The sequence below is a fragment of the Melozone crissalis genome, unplaced genomic scaffold (assembly GCF_028551555.1).
Source record: "Melozone crissalis strain CALT ecotype California unplaced genomic scaffold, PUWL_Pcris_2 ptg000068l_1, whole genome shotgun sequence".
Lineage (NCBI taxonomy): Eukaryota > Metazoa > Chordata > Aves > Passeriformes > Passerellidae > Melozone > Melozone crissalis.
In genome coordinates, this window is record NW_026535846.1 from 16,886,097 (window position 1) to 16,900,846 (window position 14,750).

The window sequence follows — 14,750 nt, forward strand, 5'->3', positions numbered from 1 at the left end:
AACCTAAGCTTGTACACATCACAATGGCTCCAGGGCTGATGCTGGGGGCTGCCATGCTGCAAAGGATGATCCCACATTCCCAGCTGTCCCTCCTGGGCCACTGGCAGCAGGGACTGTGCTCACAGCAGCAGGGAGTGGGTCTCACAGCAGCAGGAATTGGACTTCACAGCCCGCTGCCAGCACAACCAGCATCCCCACTGCTCCAACTGCTGGTCCCCAGTGTTCAGCTGCACCCACGGGTGCAGGAAAAATCAGCACAGACATACAAGTGACAAAGAACTTTATAAGGACACCATGAAATAGTCTGCAAGAAGCTGCCTCTCCCCACTGCTCACACTGTCAGACTGAAACCCAGCCACCCTTGGATTCTCCCTATCCATGGAGCCCAGCTCTGTCCTGGGGTCTGTGCTGGGTAGTGGGCACAAGCAGGAGGAGGATGTGACAAGCCACTGCTCCCGCAGAATGTCACCTCCAGAGCCATGTGCATCAGCACAACCCAAGGAGTTTCCCAAACTGACAGGCTCAAGGGGTCCCCAGACAGTGTCCCAAAGCAAGAAAAACAGTAGGGAAATGCTGGCCTTTTGTGTAGGAGCCACAGGCCCAACACCCCAGCAGGGCAAGGGGGTGATGTGCTGCAGGCAGGTGGCCCCACTGCCAAGCTGGTCAGAGCAGCTGGCTCCAGTTTCAGCTCCATTCCTGTTCAAAGATCCCTGATCAGAACCCCTGTGCCTTGTCCTTGAGCCCCTGGTGAGGGGCTGAAGCAGAAGGGGCCCAGCACAGCCCCAGGGGCTGCCAGTGCATGTGGCACAGCCTCAGCTGCCACAGCACAGGGCTGGTTTGGTTTTAAAGCCACTTTCAGGTGCCAGGCCTAAAGGAGGGAGCAGCTGGGGCACTGCTGAAGCCAAGGGAGTGAGAGCACCATGGACACGACACACGTGAGCTGTGTGCCATTCAGCAATAAGAGACACGAGGTCACACAGAGGCAAAGTGCCAGGAGGTGGGAAGGACCTGCACCAGGCAGGACACCATGCTCCAGGGAATGGAGCACCTGGGAAGCAGCTGTGGGAATGTTTGGCCACTGGTTTGCAAAGGCTCTCAGCACCTAAAGAAAATCATTCAAAAGGAGGGAGTCATCTTTGGGCAGATGGAGGAAGCAGGGAAATAGCTCTCTGCCATGCACAGCCCTGGTGGCAGCTGGAGCAACAGACAAGCTTCTAGCGCTACAGAGGTCCTGGCCAGGGACATCTCCTGGGCCAATGGGCATCATCCACAGGGCCATGGCTGAGGGACAGGCTGGGCATCTTGTACAGGAAATGAATAAACAAGCAAACAACAAACTGGGCAGTTCTTAAAAAAAAAAACCAAACAATGGGTTTGACCCACAAACAGTGAGTTTCAGATCCTCAGCACCTCTTTGCTGGCCACCACAATCACCCAGGATGGAGACTTCTAGGTGGGCCTGTGAGAAGTGGATCTGGTGGGAGTGTGGCTCATGGAAGAGGAGGCAGTGGAGGAAGAGGAGGAGCACCTGCTGCCCCCCTCCCCCAGCTGCACCCTTGGAGGCTGCTGACCCAGGGGTGCTGCCTGAGAGCTGATCCCAGGCAAGGCTGTGGCCATGGCTCAGGCCAAGCCCCTGGCCAAGCCTCTCTGTCAGTGTAGTGTCCCAGGCCAGGGATGTCCAGGAGGAGATGAGGAGACATCCCACAGAGCAGAGCACAGCGATTCCTCCATCCCTGCCCAGCTTTTGTCACCATGGGCAGCGTTAACAGGCACAGCTGTCCCACACACTGACACTCACCAAGTGAGGGACACAAGCACAAAGGAAGGGGCTTCTCAGGGCAAGCAGGGCAAGGGGGGACTGCAGCTGTTTTGCCCTTGCATCCAAACAGAGGGACTCAGCCCTTGTGCTGTCCAAACACCCTTTTCAAGGTGTGTTTCCCAAAAGTGTGCAGGTGAACAGGGGCTCCACTGTCCCTTCCACAGGTGGTCTGTGTCCCCCAGCCCTGCCCATGCTGCCATCACCTGCATGGCACACACAGGAGAGAAGAGGGAGGAGAGGTGGGAGGGCAGGGAACAGTTCAACACAGATGTGTGGGCAGGACCTGCTTTCCATCGTGGTCTCCCTCTCCTAATTTCTTGGGCCACTTGTGGCTTGGAAATCATCGTCCAGTAAGATAGCTGCTCTCCAGGGCACTGGGGCTGGCAAGGCTCAGTTCTGACTCCTGGGTCACAAGCACAGAAAGTCTCCTGGGTCCAGCTGGGCTGAGGTGTGCTTACAAAGCCTGGAAGAAGAAAACAAGCTCCATGTTCTGTGCAGCAATGCAAACCCACCAGTAATGGCAGAACCACTGGAATCCCACATAATTTGTTTGTTCCCTCCAAAAACCCCATAAATGGTGATTTGTCTTACATGTCTGCTTTCAGTTTATTATTCAATTTGTTGTCATAAACACATACCTTTAGCCTCAGCTCTCATCACTTGGGATCCTGCCTTGTGGTGATGAAGAACTGCATAAAAGGAAGTAGAAGAATAGAGAAACAATGAGTGCAAGGAGCAAGCTCCAACTCAGCTCCACAAGCTCCTCGAGGCTGGGTAAGGGCAGGGAGGGGTCTGTTTTGCAATAGCACAAATGTTTTCTCTCAGTACCTGCAGCAGCAGCTCTCAGACTTACACACAAACCTGCTCTCTCCTGGGCAGAGATTGGCAGCTTTTCAAGGCAGGAAGCTGAGGCTTATTTGGACAAATATCACAAATGGAACCTGCTGCCACTCAGAGTTGAGGGCTCTGCCCACACTGTCCCCATAACCCCCTGGCTCCCTGTCTGCACACCCCCTGGACTGGACCAGCCATGCTCTCTTGGCAGCTGCTGGGACCTAACCAGCCCTCATCACCTCACCCATGACCTGATCTTCCCACAAAGCCTGAGTACAATGGGCACTACACCACACAGATCCACACACCTGGTAACAGGGATCCATAGGGATGTTTCTTGCTCGGCAGATTTAATTTATCAAGTCTGTATCTGGACTCACATTTTATGCTTTGTGCTCTTTGTTTAGTTTCAGCATTTTAGCTGAGCCCCATCTGCTGTTTGTGAGTACAAGACAAGGCAGGCCTGGGGCTGGGGCTGTCTGTGCTGGCTGTGCCTCAGAGGGAGCACCCTGTGCTGCAGAGCCACTGCTCTCCACACAGAACCTTTCCCGTGCCAGCCTTACCTGCCTGTTCTTCGGGATGCCGTCTCAAAGAACTTGGTCCTAGAGGCCACCCTGCAAAGAAAACAGGAGAAGTCTCTCCTGATTCGACCTGGCAAGTTGCTAATGAGATCTGCTCTGTGCCAGGGGGATGAGCTGCAGCATTGGCAGCACTGCAGAGATCACCTTCAACTGACAGGTCTTGTGCCAAGGCATAGCCGGGCTCCTTCTGTGCTCGCTCCACCCGCACACCACCTGCCAGTGCTTTGGCTGGGCTGCTTATAGAACCATGGAATCATGGAATCATTTAGGCTGGGAAACATCCCCAAGATCATGGAGTCTAACCTTTGACCAAATATCACCACACCAACTAAAACATAGCACCAAGTTCCACATCCAGTCATTATTTCTGTGCTCTTGCCTATAATCCAATGTGCATCCATGCCCTTTATGGTCTTTCCTTCAGTGTTCATGTGCTCCCACGTATGCTCAAGAAAGAGAAATTACATTATCCCAGAGAAGGAATTAAAGCAGTTCTGACAGAGCTGACCCTCATGGCACCTTTTGTTTTCTTTAGGTTAATTCCCACTAAAGCCAGAAGGGTTTCTGACTCTCTTAAAATCTGAAAGAAATCTGAGGATGAGATGAAGCTGAACTCCACCCAGTTTCCTTAAGATCCAAGCTGGATCTTGTCCTGCCCCAGAAAGTGTCTCGTTTGAGAGGTTTGCTGGAGGCAGGCAGGGAGGGGCTCAGCTCCACCGACCCAGGAACAGCAGGGAAGGGGATGGGGCAAGGCTCAGCCCTTGGGCTGTGCTTGAGCAGGTCCAAAGCTTCTTGTTTGCCTTCACTGTGGCACCATTCCCGTCTTTGGCCGTGCCCTCTGCTCAGATTTCCAAGTGACATTCAAACCTGCACTTGCACCAGTGCCAAGGGAACATCCACAAGCTCCAGCCACTGAGCCCCCGAGTGTCCCCACCAGCACCAAGCACCCTCCATGGGCTGCTGGCTTACACAGATGAGGGCATCTCCTCTGCTGTCCCTGCTATCAGATCTGGCCTCTGCTCCAGCTTTGGAGGGATGGGAGTCCGGCACGGTGGATCCGGAGGTCTCACAGGGGGACGTGTTATCACAGGCTTATCACCATGGGAACGTGGCTTAGGGACACTGTCACAGTCACCTGCAGGGATGGAGATAACAAACACTGAGCAGGAAGCTCTGGCAGAGACCAGATATTCATGAAGGGGCACTGAATAGGTCCATGGTTTAGTTCTGCCCCTTTGCCTCAACACTCTCTCACTGACAGTGCCCAATAGCGAGAATAGAGGGACAGAGTCCAGGGAATGAAGTTCCCACACTACCTGTCCCAGAAAAGCTTTCCTGGCACTGGTAACAGGGGCTGGACCTGGACCTGCAAGGACAAACTCAATGCAGTTGCTGACTGTGAAGCTGATACTTCCTGGGAATCACAAGTGTTCTTAACCAAACCCTGTGCAGTGCTGCTCTGTGAATGGGAGAGGAACAGCATAAACTGGTGATTCCTGCAGCTGAGCTTTCATTCTGGACACTGGACGCTACCTGTCCTCTCCTCAGCTTCTTTTCTTCCCCAAGATCCAGCCAACCTTACTATTCACTTAACCCTTCAAAGTCTTTAAGAATCAAGTCAACAAGGAATGAGTGCCAGACTTTACCTGTGCCCACACCTTAGGCTGTTCGGGACTCCCAGCCACTCCTGCTGAACTACACTGAGAGGACTCAAGGGTAGAGGCCACCACGTGCCCAGGGAGGGCTGACTTGGGCACTTGCCTGGCTCTGGCCAGGCTCCAGTGCACACTCACCCTCTCTGCCACAGATGCCCGGCCGGGGTGCCGGTCTCCTGGCCTGCAGCGTGGCAGTCCTCAGGGTAGGGCTGGTCACCACGCCGTTGGCCGCCCTCCCAGCTGCCTTGGCCCCTCCATCCTGCAGCCCTTTCCCCATGCCCAGCTTGCCCAGCTCGGGCTCAGCACGGGGCTGGGGCCGGCTCTCGGCAGGGGAACGCCCCAGCTCGTCCCCCCCGGGCCGGGGCGCGGGCAGGCGGCTGCGGTGCAGGGGCTTGGGGGCCTCCACGCCGCCACCATTGGGGGTCTGGCTGAGCCTCTCTGCTGCGGAGACAAGAGAGCACAGAGCTGTGGGGTTAGGTCTGTACTGCACTTGGTGTGCCTCCAAAAGCCACTCATCCCAGCCCTGTTGCTGTGCTGCAGAACCAGGAGCAAGCAGGGGCTCTGCTGTGAACCTGACTGCTCCCTGCAGCCTCGGGGCAGGCCAAGGTGAACAAATGCTTCTGCTCACAGGTCGAGGAAGCATTGAAATGCAAGGCCAGCCCCAACTCCATTAGCAGTCTGGGAGTTTTAAAGAGCAATGTGAATCAATCATGTTCTGCCAGTGTCACAAAGTACACTTTACACCTAAACATCATCACAGCTCTGAAAACTAATGGAGAAAGAGACTTTCCATCTCTTTGGTGACTGTGGAATCAGGGCACAGCCTGCAGTGACAACTAGAGCAAATCAGGTTGCAGAAATATAATTTTAAGGTGATGCGTCCTTTGCTGTTAATCCAGCTGACTGTAAGGAAATCCCGAAGCTGTTATGGTAATGTCAGAGTAGAACTTGGTCTAGGAAATACCTTCACTGCATCCTGAAAAAGTTCTTTGGAATTCTTGCTCTGGATGTGGAACTGCCAGCAGCTGAGCCAGCTTGACCTCCTTGGGCCTCCTGCAGCACAACCCTCCCTGGCTACCGTCCCACCAACACTCCATGCAGGTGTTTTTGCCTCTGATGCCACAAAACCTCTCCTCTGGGTCTCTCCTGTGCTAAGAATCAGCCTTAGTTTAGCTAATGGAGCATGCAGCAGGTAGCAGAAAAACCCAAATCCCACAAAATCTGACTTGTGACATGATGCAAATAATGTATGAGAGGTTTTGGCTTTCCTTTCTCTCTGAGCAGCCCTCACTGCCTGCCATGTCCAGGACCTGGAAAGTGCAGCCCTGCTGCTGTTACCTCCATTGCTCCTGGAAAGGTGTCACAGAAAGCAGGAGGGGTGAGAAGCAGGTAAGGAATCAAGGAACAGCCAGACTGACCTGCACTCTCCTCCACAGAGGCATTGAAGAAGACAGGTCTTTCCCTCAGGGGACGCTTGGAGATGGTGATGGGCTTGTGCCGCCGGGCAGCCACCCTCGGTGGGGGCACTGGGGGGGCTGTGGTGTCTTCTGGGGGGCCAGAGTAGATCTGTAAAGGGAGACACATTCAGGTGACCCAACACAAAGGGGCTGCTGCCCCACCTTCTTCTGCAGGTGTCTCCACATAGCACAGAGAGTGATGGAGGCCACCAATGACACTGTCCCCACCACTCACATGGTCCCACAATTGACACTGTCCCCACCACGACATCATTCCCACCACTGTCACTGTCCCTGCAGCTCAGCAAGAAGATCACAAACAATTTGTAGAAGCAAATTCCCCTGGAGCAGATGAGGGAGGCTTTGGAGCTGACAGCTCCTGACCAACAGCAAGATTCCCATTGTCACAGAGATACAATCCCTGAATCACCCAAACCAACCCTGCATTGTTCCAGATCTAACACTAAAACCCTTCAGCTCTTGGTTTACAGTGACACATTTGGCACCAGGAAATTACCTGGGATGGAATACTGGCATAAAAGCAACGCTACTGAGAAGTTTTATCTCCTTTTCTCACTGGTAATGTGGCACCTATTTAGTTGGGATTAATTGAGAGGTTCTCATTTATGTCAGGGCTTTTATAAGAGCTGAAAAAGAAATAAATCTGAAGAGCTGAAATACCCCATCAAGGCCCACAGCAGTTGCTCCTCTGCTCTTCCCAGGGATGTTAATTGAAGTTTTATCAGGCTTTAAAGCCTGAGTTACTGTGGAGAGGTGGCCTGAGCTGCTGAACCCAGAGGCTGCACTGCCTGTCCTGGGAGATGTGGAGCTGGACCATTCCTGGCTCCAGCCCAGAGGAGGAGAGCTGTGCCAGCCCCACTGGCATGCTGGGTCACCACACCCTTGGGCCCACACTTCAATATGGCCCATAAAAAAAAAAACAGCCTAATTGCATCACTCAGAAAATTCTTACCATGAAGAAGTGTGACATTCTGCTTTGATTAAATGTCTCATTTTGGTAATTCAAACCAAAAATGTATTCCTTCTTCTCTGGGCCAAAGAGCAGGGCTAGGAGACCAAGATGGGGGATGGGAGAGGAAAACATGTCCCTGGTTTAAATTTCTTGGTCCCAAGTGTGTGCCTGGGGAGGGCTGGCAGTGGCAGACAGCTCCCACACCCCACGGTCAGGCTGCTCTGGCCCAGCCTGGCTGGCTTTGGATAAATCCATGTGCCAGATCCAGGCTTTGCTCCCAACAGCCTGGTCCAATCTGCATGAGGAGAGGAGAAACAACACAGAATGACAGAATGGTTCAGGCTGGAAGGGCCCACAGTGGCTCATCTGGTCCATCCTCCCTGCTCAAGCAGGGTTTCCCTAAGGAGCAAATGGCCCAGGATTGTGTCCAGACAGTTCTGGAATATCTCCAGAGAGGGAAGATTACACACCCACTCTGGGAAAAAACCCCCACACTCAGGGTTTGGTGACACAGGGCGGGTGCTGGCTCACTGCCTGCTGGGCTCTGCCCTGGGCAGGGGCAAGACACATTCCCTGCTCCAAAACACAAGGTCTGGAGTTCTGGAGTACTCTCTTGCTGTGACATAGCAGCACATGAATTAAAAGCAGCTTGTATATTATTAAATCAGCAGAGGATTGCCTGTAGGAGGGAAATTTTTTGGAAATATCAACCTCATTCCTCTATCCTGAGTAGAATCCAATCCTGCTTTTAAAAGAAACATTAAGCTCCCCATGGACACTTATACAGGTACCAAAGAATACTGCTTTCAACACCTGAAACCCAAGCTAAACCAACCACAAATGACTGTGTTCAAGAGGTGGGTGCAGGCTCTGATTTACTTCTAATTGAAAATCAAGTTAAATAACATAAATGTACAAAGATATTGACAGACCCTCACCTTAAGGAGGTCTGTACAGGGAAGAAGGTGTTTCCAGAACAATCAACCTATTTAATTGAACCACAGCATTGAAACATGAGCTGTGGAAACAGCAATTATCCACAAACACTTCATGAATAGTTACTCTGTCCTCAGAGTCTTCAGATTGCACCATATAACCCACATCCCCTCTTCCTCCAAGTCTCATTTGAGCTGTTTGCTCATGTGTGAGCTGAAGACTCTGTCAGCTCCAACACTGAACTTATACACTCAATCCAATAAATGTGACTAACTAAACCTTATTGCTGAAGAAATTAAAAGCAAGCAAAAGGACATCTGATTTAATTAAAGCTGTCATGCCAGCTCTCAGAGGTGGCAGGGTGTGTTGATTCAGACTGTGCTGCAGGCTGTAATGAGGGGAGCACAGAGCCCCATCTCTGGAGCAAGCATGTGAGATCCCAGACAAAAACCAGTTCCTGTTTTTCTGTGGGAACTTATTACAAGTGTTCAGAGACCTACAAAGGAACTGGCTGGTGTTTCCATGAGCTTCTACTCTGGGTACTCAGAAGCCTGTCTGAGCTCTTCCATCCCATTTCAATCCTTGGCATCACAGCCAACTCCCACCCCCTCATCTGGTCCCACACCCCTCTGTGGTCCCCACCTGGTTGCTCTGTCTCCACATCCCTGTTGCAAGAACCTTGCTGTTCCAGCTTTGGCTGCCTCTTCCCTTTCCAAAGGGAGCTTTCCCCCTGCCCATATGCTGCCCTGTATGCTGGGAGCTGCCCCAGCCCGTCACAGCAAACAGCATCCCTGAATGAACAGCTCCATGAGAGAGGTTTGGACACTGTGTACTCTGCTGTGAAAAGCTGGAGAACCAAACTCAATCCTTGGAACCCAGGGCTGTTCCCAGGGCAGGAATCTGCTCCCTGCTCAGGATCTGCTGCTCTGGATGCACAAGCTGCTCCAGTTTTCAATATTAACACCCAGCTCCTGTCATCCCTCAGCCACCTGACACCCCTGAGACAGTGTCAGGTATCGGAGAGCAAGGTGTGAGCACAGCCACAGTGGAACACTCTGCTCTCCAAAGGCACACATGACAAAGCTGCTGTCTGCACGTGCATCTTCAGCACCACCCCAGCAATCAGAGCCTGGCTGGGCACACGGGCGATGCTCAGGCTGAAATATGAATACCCAGAGCAAATCCATGGAGGGCAGATGAGATGCTCAGTCGTGTGAGAGCATGGCCTAGGGACATGGGCACCAGCCTCAGCTCCTCTGAAAGCTCCACCCCAGGCAGCAGCTCCCTCAGACTACCCCTCAGTCCAGGGAGCATCTCCTTCAGACTCCCCATTCCATCTCCACACCATCCCTGTGTCTGTATCTGAACACAACCACAGCTGAATTACTTTCATCAACCATTCAACACTTGTCTGCTCTAGTTTTTTTTCCACTGATTTAACAGTTGTGCAGTATCTCATCTTGGACTGTGCCCATTAAAACCAATTCTCCTCTGGCCTAGCTCCTGTCTAGCAAAGGAAAGAGTGAAGCCCTGTAATGAGCAGTCATACAATAGGTTTTTTTCCCCTTGTTTAAAAAGAAAAGGCAAAAATGCCCAGACTCACTGTTTCCTCTGGGACCAGATAACAGCAACATTGAGGAACACACACCTGCTACTCTTTGCTTCCTCCTGAAGCCTTTCAGAGCAGAGTGTTACATAAAGCCAGCCCAAGGAGGCTCCAGAAGGAGCCGGAGCTGCCGTGTTGCCACAGCAACAGTCTGCAGGAGCAGGCAGAGCAGCCGGGGCTGCTTGGGGGCTGCTCCGGGGCTGCCCTGTACCTTCCCAAAGTGCTCGATCAGGATCTCGACCACGATGTTTTGGAACTTGATGTTCATCATGGCTGCCACGGTGTCCTCCTGTGCTCGCATCAGGGTGGGCCCGAAGATCACCCCCATGTTGGACGGTGACATCAGATTCTCCCGGCTGTGCTCACACACACTGCAGGGGCAGGGGAAGGGAAACAGAGTTTGGTTTGGTTTTTTCCAAACAGGTCTTATTCCAAGGAAAAAAAACCAAAAAAACAAAAAAAAAAAACCCAAAACCCAGGATACACTAAGAATCAGTAATTCGATTTTCTTCATTGTGTTTCAGAATTTGTTTTCCAGCAGTGACAAACATGGCTTTAGGTCTGACACACACATTTGGCTCAGGCAGATGCTGGAGAGAGCAATGTGCTGACAGCATCTTCATTTGATCTCTTCCCACTCCGAGCTCCTCTTTAACTCTGCAATCAAAAGTCATCTGCACAACATATGCACAAAAGCAATCATTTAAATCCTATATCCTTTTTATCCACAACTGACTTCTGGCTTTAATTTTCTTTCCTTCTGAAGGAAGAGAACTGAATTTAGGGAGCACACTATGGTGGTTTCCAATAAATTTCTGAGAGGTGACAGTTTACAGCCCCTGCTCTCAGAGAGTATTTTTATTTTTAAATCATTTGCTGCTCTGTGCATATGTGAAAGAGGATGGAAGGAACCACCAGAAAGAGAAGCATCACTCCATGCAGAGGGCAGCAAGGAGAGTCACCCCCTTTGTGCAATCCACATGGAAATTCACAAGGGGACTACAGCAGGTAAAATTTTGCAAACCCGACCTCCCAAAAAGGCTCATTGTGCTGATTCCATTATTCCCCTTTCGTTGGTTTTAGAGGAAAACATCTGCTTACTTGACAAGGTGCTGGATGAGGAGTTCTAACATCTCCCTGTTCTTGTCAGGCAGTTTATAGACCAGTGCATGAATGGCTCCCAGCCTGTAATCCAGGTTCTCAGACTCTGGAAAGCAGCAACACAAAGAAGAATTTGTACCCAACACTTTCAAACTAAATACACCAGAGAAATATAAAGCCAAAGGAAACCTGTGGAAGCTGTTCCCTGTGCAGCATGGGAGCAAAAGGGAAGGGAAGTGAGATTTCACAGCAACAGGATGAATACTGTGAGAAACAACATGAAGTGGAAAGAGGAAGAAATGGAGCTTGAAAGGGAGCCCAAAGGCACACTCCAAAAGAGGCTGGGCACGGGCAGGTCCTCCCCTTCACACCCTTGTTCCACACACCTGGCAGCACACAGCTTCCCTCTGGGAGTCTATGAGCCCAGAGAGCTCTGACACTGAACAGCACCTAAAAATATCCCACAGGGAATAAACCTGAGTCCCTGACCCAAAGAGGTCATCCTTAGAAGAATAAATAATCAGGAAACAATAAAATACTCTGTGTGAAAAGAATAGTGTGGGGTCTGGGTGGCTGGGAAGCTCAGTGGTGCAAGTTCCTGAGGGAGGGCAGGGAAAGGATGAATGTCCTGTCACACCCAGCCATCAGGGGCTTAACCAGCTCTGAAAATAATAAATCCTGGGCTTGACTACCTTCAGCAAGAGGTGGAACATTTCCCTTTCCAAGAAAAATGGGTGTTATTCATTCTCCAGAGGGACGCATGAAGAAGAAGTGGGCATCCCTCCCAGTCTCCCTGTGACTTGTGGAGGCACAATGGGATGAGGGATGCTGTAATCCCACACATTTCCAAATGCCAGCATTCCCATGCCGAGGGTGATGACCCTCATTATGCTCTCTGTCTCACAGGACACTGGCTCACAGCTGTCACAGCTTATCTGCAGTGGCCACAATGAGGTGACAGCCACAGAGCAGCTTCTTGGCTGACCTCTGTTAGTCCCAACTGTGACTCAATCCCAACAGCTACAGCAGAGAAATGCCTTCCATGTGCTGTTTTCAACATCCCAGGACAAATTTCACAACCTAAAGGGAATACCTGCTTATCTGGGGGGCAACAGCACATCCCATTCCCGCACAGGTTTTAAAATAAATATATCAATCCTAGAGAGAAACAAATCTCGTGGCTGCTCTCAAGTGAGTGACATCCTCTGGCTCTCCAGACCCTCTGAGACCACAGACCCTGTCTGAGGGAAGGAGCAAAGGAGAGAAGGAAACATCCAGCACCATATCCCCTGCACAGAAAAGCACTTGGAGAAGACAGCTCTGCTCTCTCTACAGCTGAAGCAGTGGGACACCACAGAGCTGGGCTGGCAGAGCTCTGCCAAGTGACTTTGATGGACCCTGGCTGGGGAGAGCAGGGCCAGGGACCATCAGTGGGGAAGCTGTGGGACTTACTGGCAGCCAGGACCAGCTCTTTGTGGAGCTTGTACGTCATGACGGGTTCAGACAGGTTCCTGCAACAACCAGAAAGAAAACTCAGCTCTGCAGGGCACTGTGACCCACTTGTGACCATCTTGGACCAATGGGCAAATTGGCTCATCCCTCAGTGCCACCAAGTCCCAGTGGCATTTCCTTCTGCAGTCAATAACAGTGAAAGAGCCCTCCCCAAGGGATTGAGGGATTCTGCAACATCCATATTCATCATCCTTCTTCCCAAAGCCTTTGTCACTTTGTCCTTTTCCACAGCCAGATGTGAATATCTGGCAGGTCATTTCAGCTTTCATCTGGGTCAGCCCCAGTCCCCTTTGCCTCCCTGGGGCAGGTGTGACCTGCAGTGCCACCTGAGATAGAACTTCAGTGAGCTGGTAATGGTCTTGATGTCCCAGTCCCCACTCTGGAGATCCACATCCCCAGGGCATTTTGGATCTGGAAGGAGAATGAAAAAGTTTTAGAATAAAGTTCATTCAGAGGTTACTAACAAACAATCTGCTTGGGCTGGGGAATTCCTCTTGAGACACATGAAACCACAGCAGCACACAAAGAGAGTTCCTAATTCCCATGGCTAGGAAAAGCAGAAAAACAGCACCAGTGTCAGGGTTTTGGAGGCTGGGGAGTGGTACTAATGAGGACAAAGAGGGAAACACAAGGTAAAATTTAAGCAGTGCTAAGAAGTCACTGAGAGCATATTCTCTATAGTTTATTTTTTCCCAAGGTTGGCAGAAACAACGGATTTCAACAGGTCCAAGACAAGCTTTCTGACATCCAAAGTAATCTGAATGCCAGCTCAAATCTTTCACTTGCAGCTACTCCCCTGAAGGCTGTTCTGGAAGCATTCCCTCTTGCTGCACAGAGAGGAGGGAGCTCAGGGGAGGCCCAGCAGCATGGAAATGCAATTTGCTCCTGCCTCCCTCCCTGACAAACCCCACCACATCTGTGGCGCCGCAAAGTGAAGGATGTAGTTGTAGGATGGGGGGAAGCTGGACTACAGAAATAAACAGCAGGACTTGTTTTTGAAAATAAATAGGACTAGAGACTAAAAAAAACATAAATTATCTCCTTTGGGGGGTAAAGATGAAATCCTGCTGCAGCAATTATTTCTGTGGTGTTGGACTTTCCATTATGCTTTCATCTGCAGTGGGGTGGCAAGTGCTTACCCAGACCCATGCAGATAAACAAAACAAAAAGGCACTCACTGGTGGGATTCAGAGGAGAAAACCACAGGGCTGCTCACAGGGAGGGTGAGAATCAAGCAGCAATAAAACCTGAGGCTTAGCAATGAGTCATGGGCCAGCAGAGCTGGGCAGATGCCCGAAGCCATGGCTCTGTGAGAACTGGGCATAGCCAGACACCAGTACGAACTAAGGTTTTAATAAACAACATCCAGAGTAGAAGCAATAGGAAACAGCCAAAGCCTTTGAATGCTGCATTAATATCAGATGTCTGAGCTGGCTTGAGCCCGAGGCACGCCTGAGGGAGGTGAGCTCAATCCCTGCCCTGTGCTCCAGCCCCAGGCAGGGCTGGGGAGAAAGGTTTGGCCTTGGTAGGTGGGGATCAGCCCCAGAGGGTCCCCAAGAGGCTCACAGGTGACCACGAGGTGAGGGGACGATGGCCTCAGCCAGGGCCCAGCCCAGAAGGGCTGTCTTGGTACAAAGCAGTGCTGCTGAGCCCCTAAACCTGCTAAGACTGTAAACACTTCCCCATTTGCCAAGTTTGTGTGACAGACAGATCCAGCCACAGGAAGGCTCACAGCAGGAATGGATCCACTGGCTTCTTAACATACATTGGCTCCCTATGGTACACACTGCACACAGTGGGGTGTCCCCATCCTCCCAGAAACAAACCTTACACCAGGCCGGAGGGCTCCCTGCAAAAGTCACCCTCCCAGTCCAGTTCATGGTGTTATCCCAGGAGAGAAAGGGAAGATGAGCCTCAGAGGGGCCACAGGCACCAAAACCCATGCTGGACTCTGTCCCTCACAAACAATTCAAGAACAGGACAGTGTCATTGCACAGAATAATCAATTCTTACCAAAAAAAGCATTCAGTAACTTCTGCACCTGGATGTTGCTGCCAACAGTCCGGTACACGCCCTCTGTGGTGATTCCTGAGAGGACAAAGCCAAGAGCATTAGCCGAGGTTTCCTGCTGGTGATCCACAAGCCCCATCTAGTGGAAACGTTCTCCTGCTGCTGGGCTCTGTCTCACACCCCAGCTTCTGTCCCTTATCCCGGGTTATGTCCCATATCCCGGGTCTTTTCCCATTACCCGAGTTCTGTCCCGTATCCTGGCTTCT

At 51.4% G+C, this 14,750-nt stretch overlaps 1 protein-coding gene across 2 annotated transcripts in view; it reads right to left on the reverse strand.

Moving 5' to 3' along the window:
* Positions 1-1,182: 1,182 nt before the first annotated feature.
* OPHN1 (oligophrenin 1) overlaps positions 1,183-14,750 on the reverse strand; it is a 50,306-nt gene continuing 36,738 nt past the window's right edge. Inside the window, exons 14-24 of one of the 2 annotated variants that reach the window (XM_054289455.1) lie at positions 14,488-14,562; positions 12,801-12,885; positions 12,415-12,473; positions 10,963-11,068; positions 10,073-10,232; positions 6,308-6,455; positions 5,028-5,327; positions 4,204-4,369; positions 3,217-3,267; positions 2,458-2,508; positions 1,183-2,282 (exon numbers count right to left, since the gene is read on the reverse strand). In XM_054289455.1, the coding sequence (XP_054145430.1) occupies positions 2,466-2,508; positions 3,217-3,267; positions 4,204-4,369; positions 5,028-5,327; positions 6,308-6,455; positions 10,073-10,232; positions 10,963-11,068; positions 12,415-12,473; positions 12,801-12,885; positions 14,488-14,562 (1,193 nt within the window). In that variant the 3' untranslated portion in view covers positions 1,183-2,282; positions 2,458-2,465. Of the gene's footprint in view, positions 2,283-2,457; positions 2,509-3,216; positions 3,268-4,203; positions 4,370-5,027; positions 5,331-6,307; positions 6,456-10,072; positions 10,233-10,962; positions 11,069-12,414; positions 12,474-12,800; positions 12,886-14,487; positions 14,563-14,750 lie in introns of both variants that reach the window. The other variant, XM_054289454.1, reaches the window with a different exon arrangement.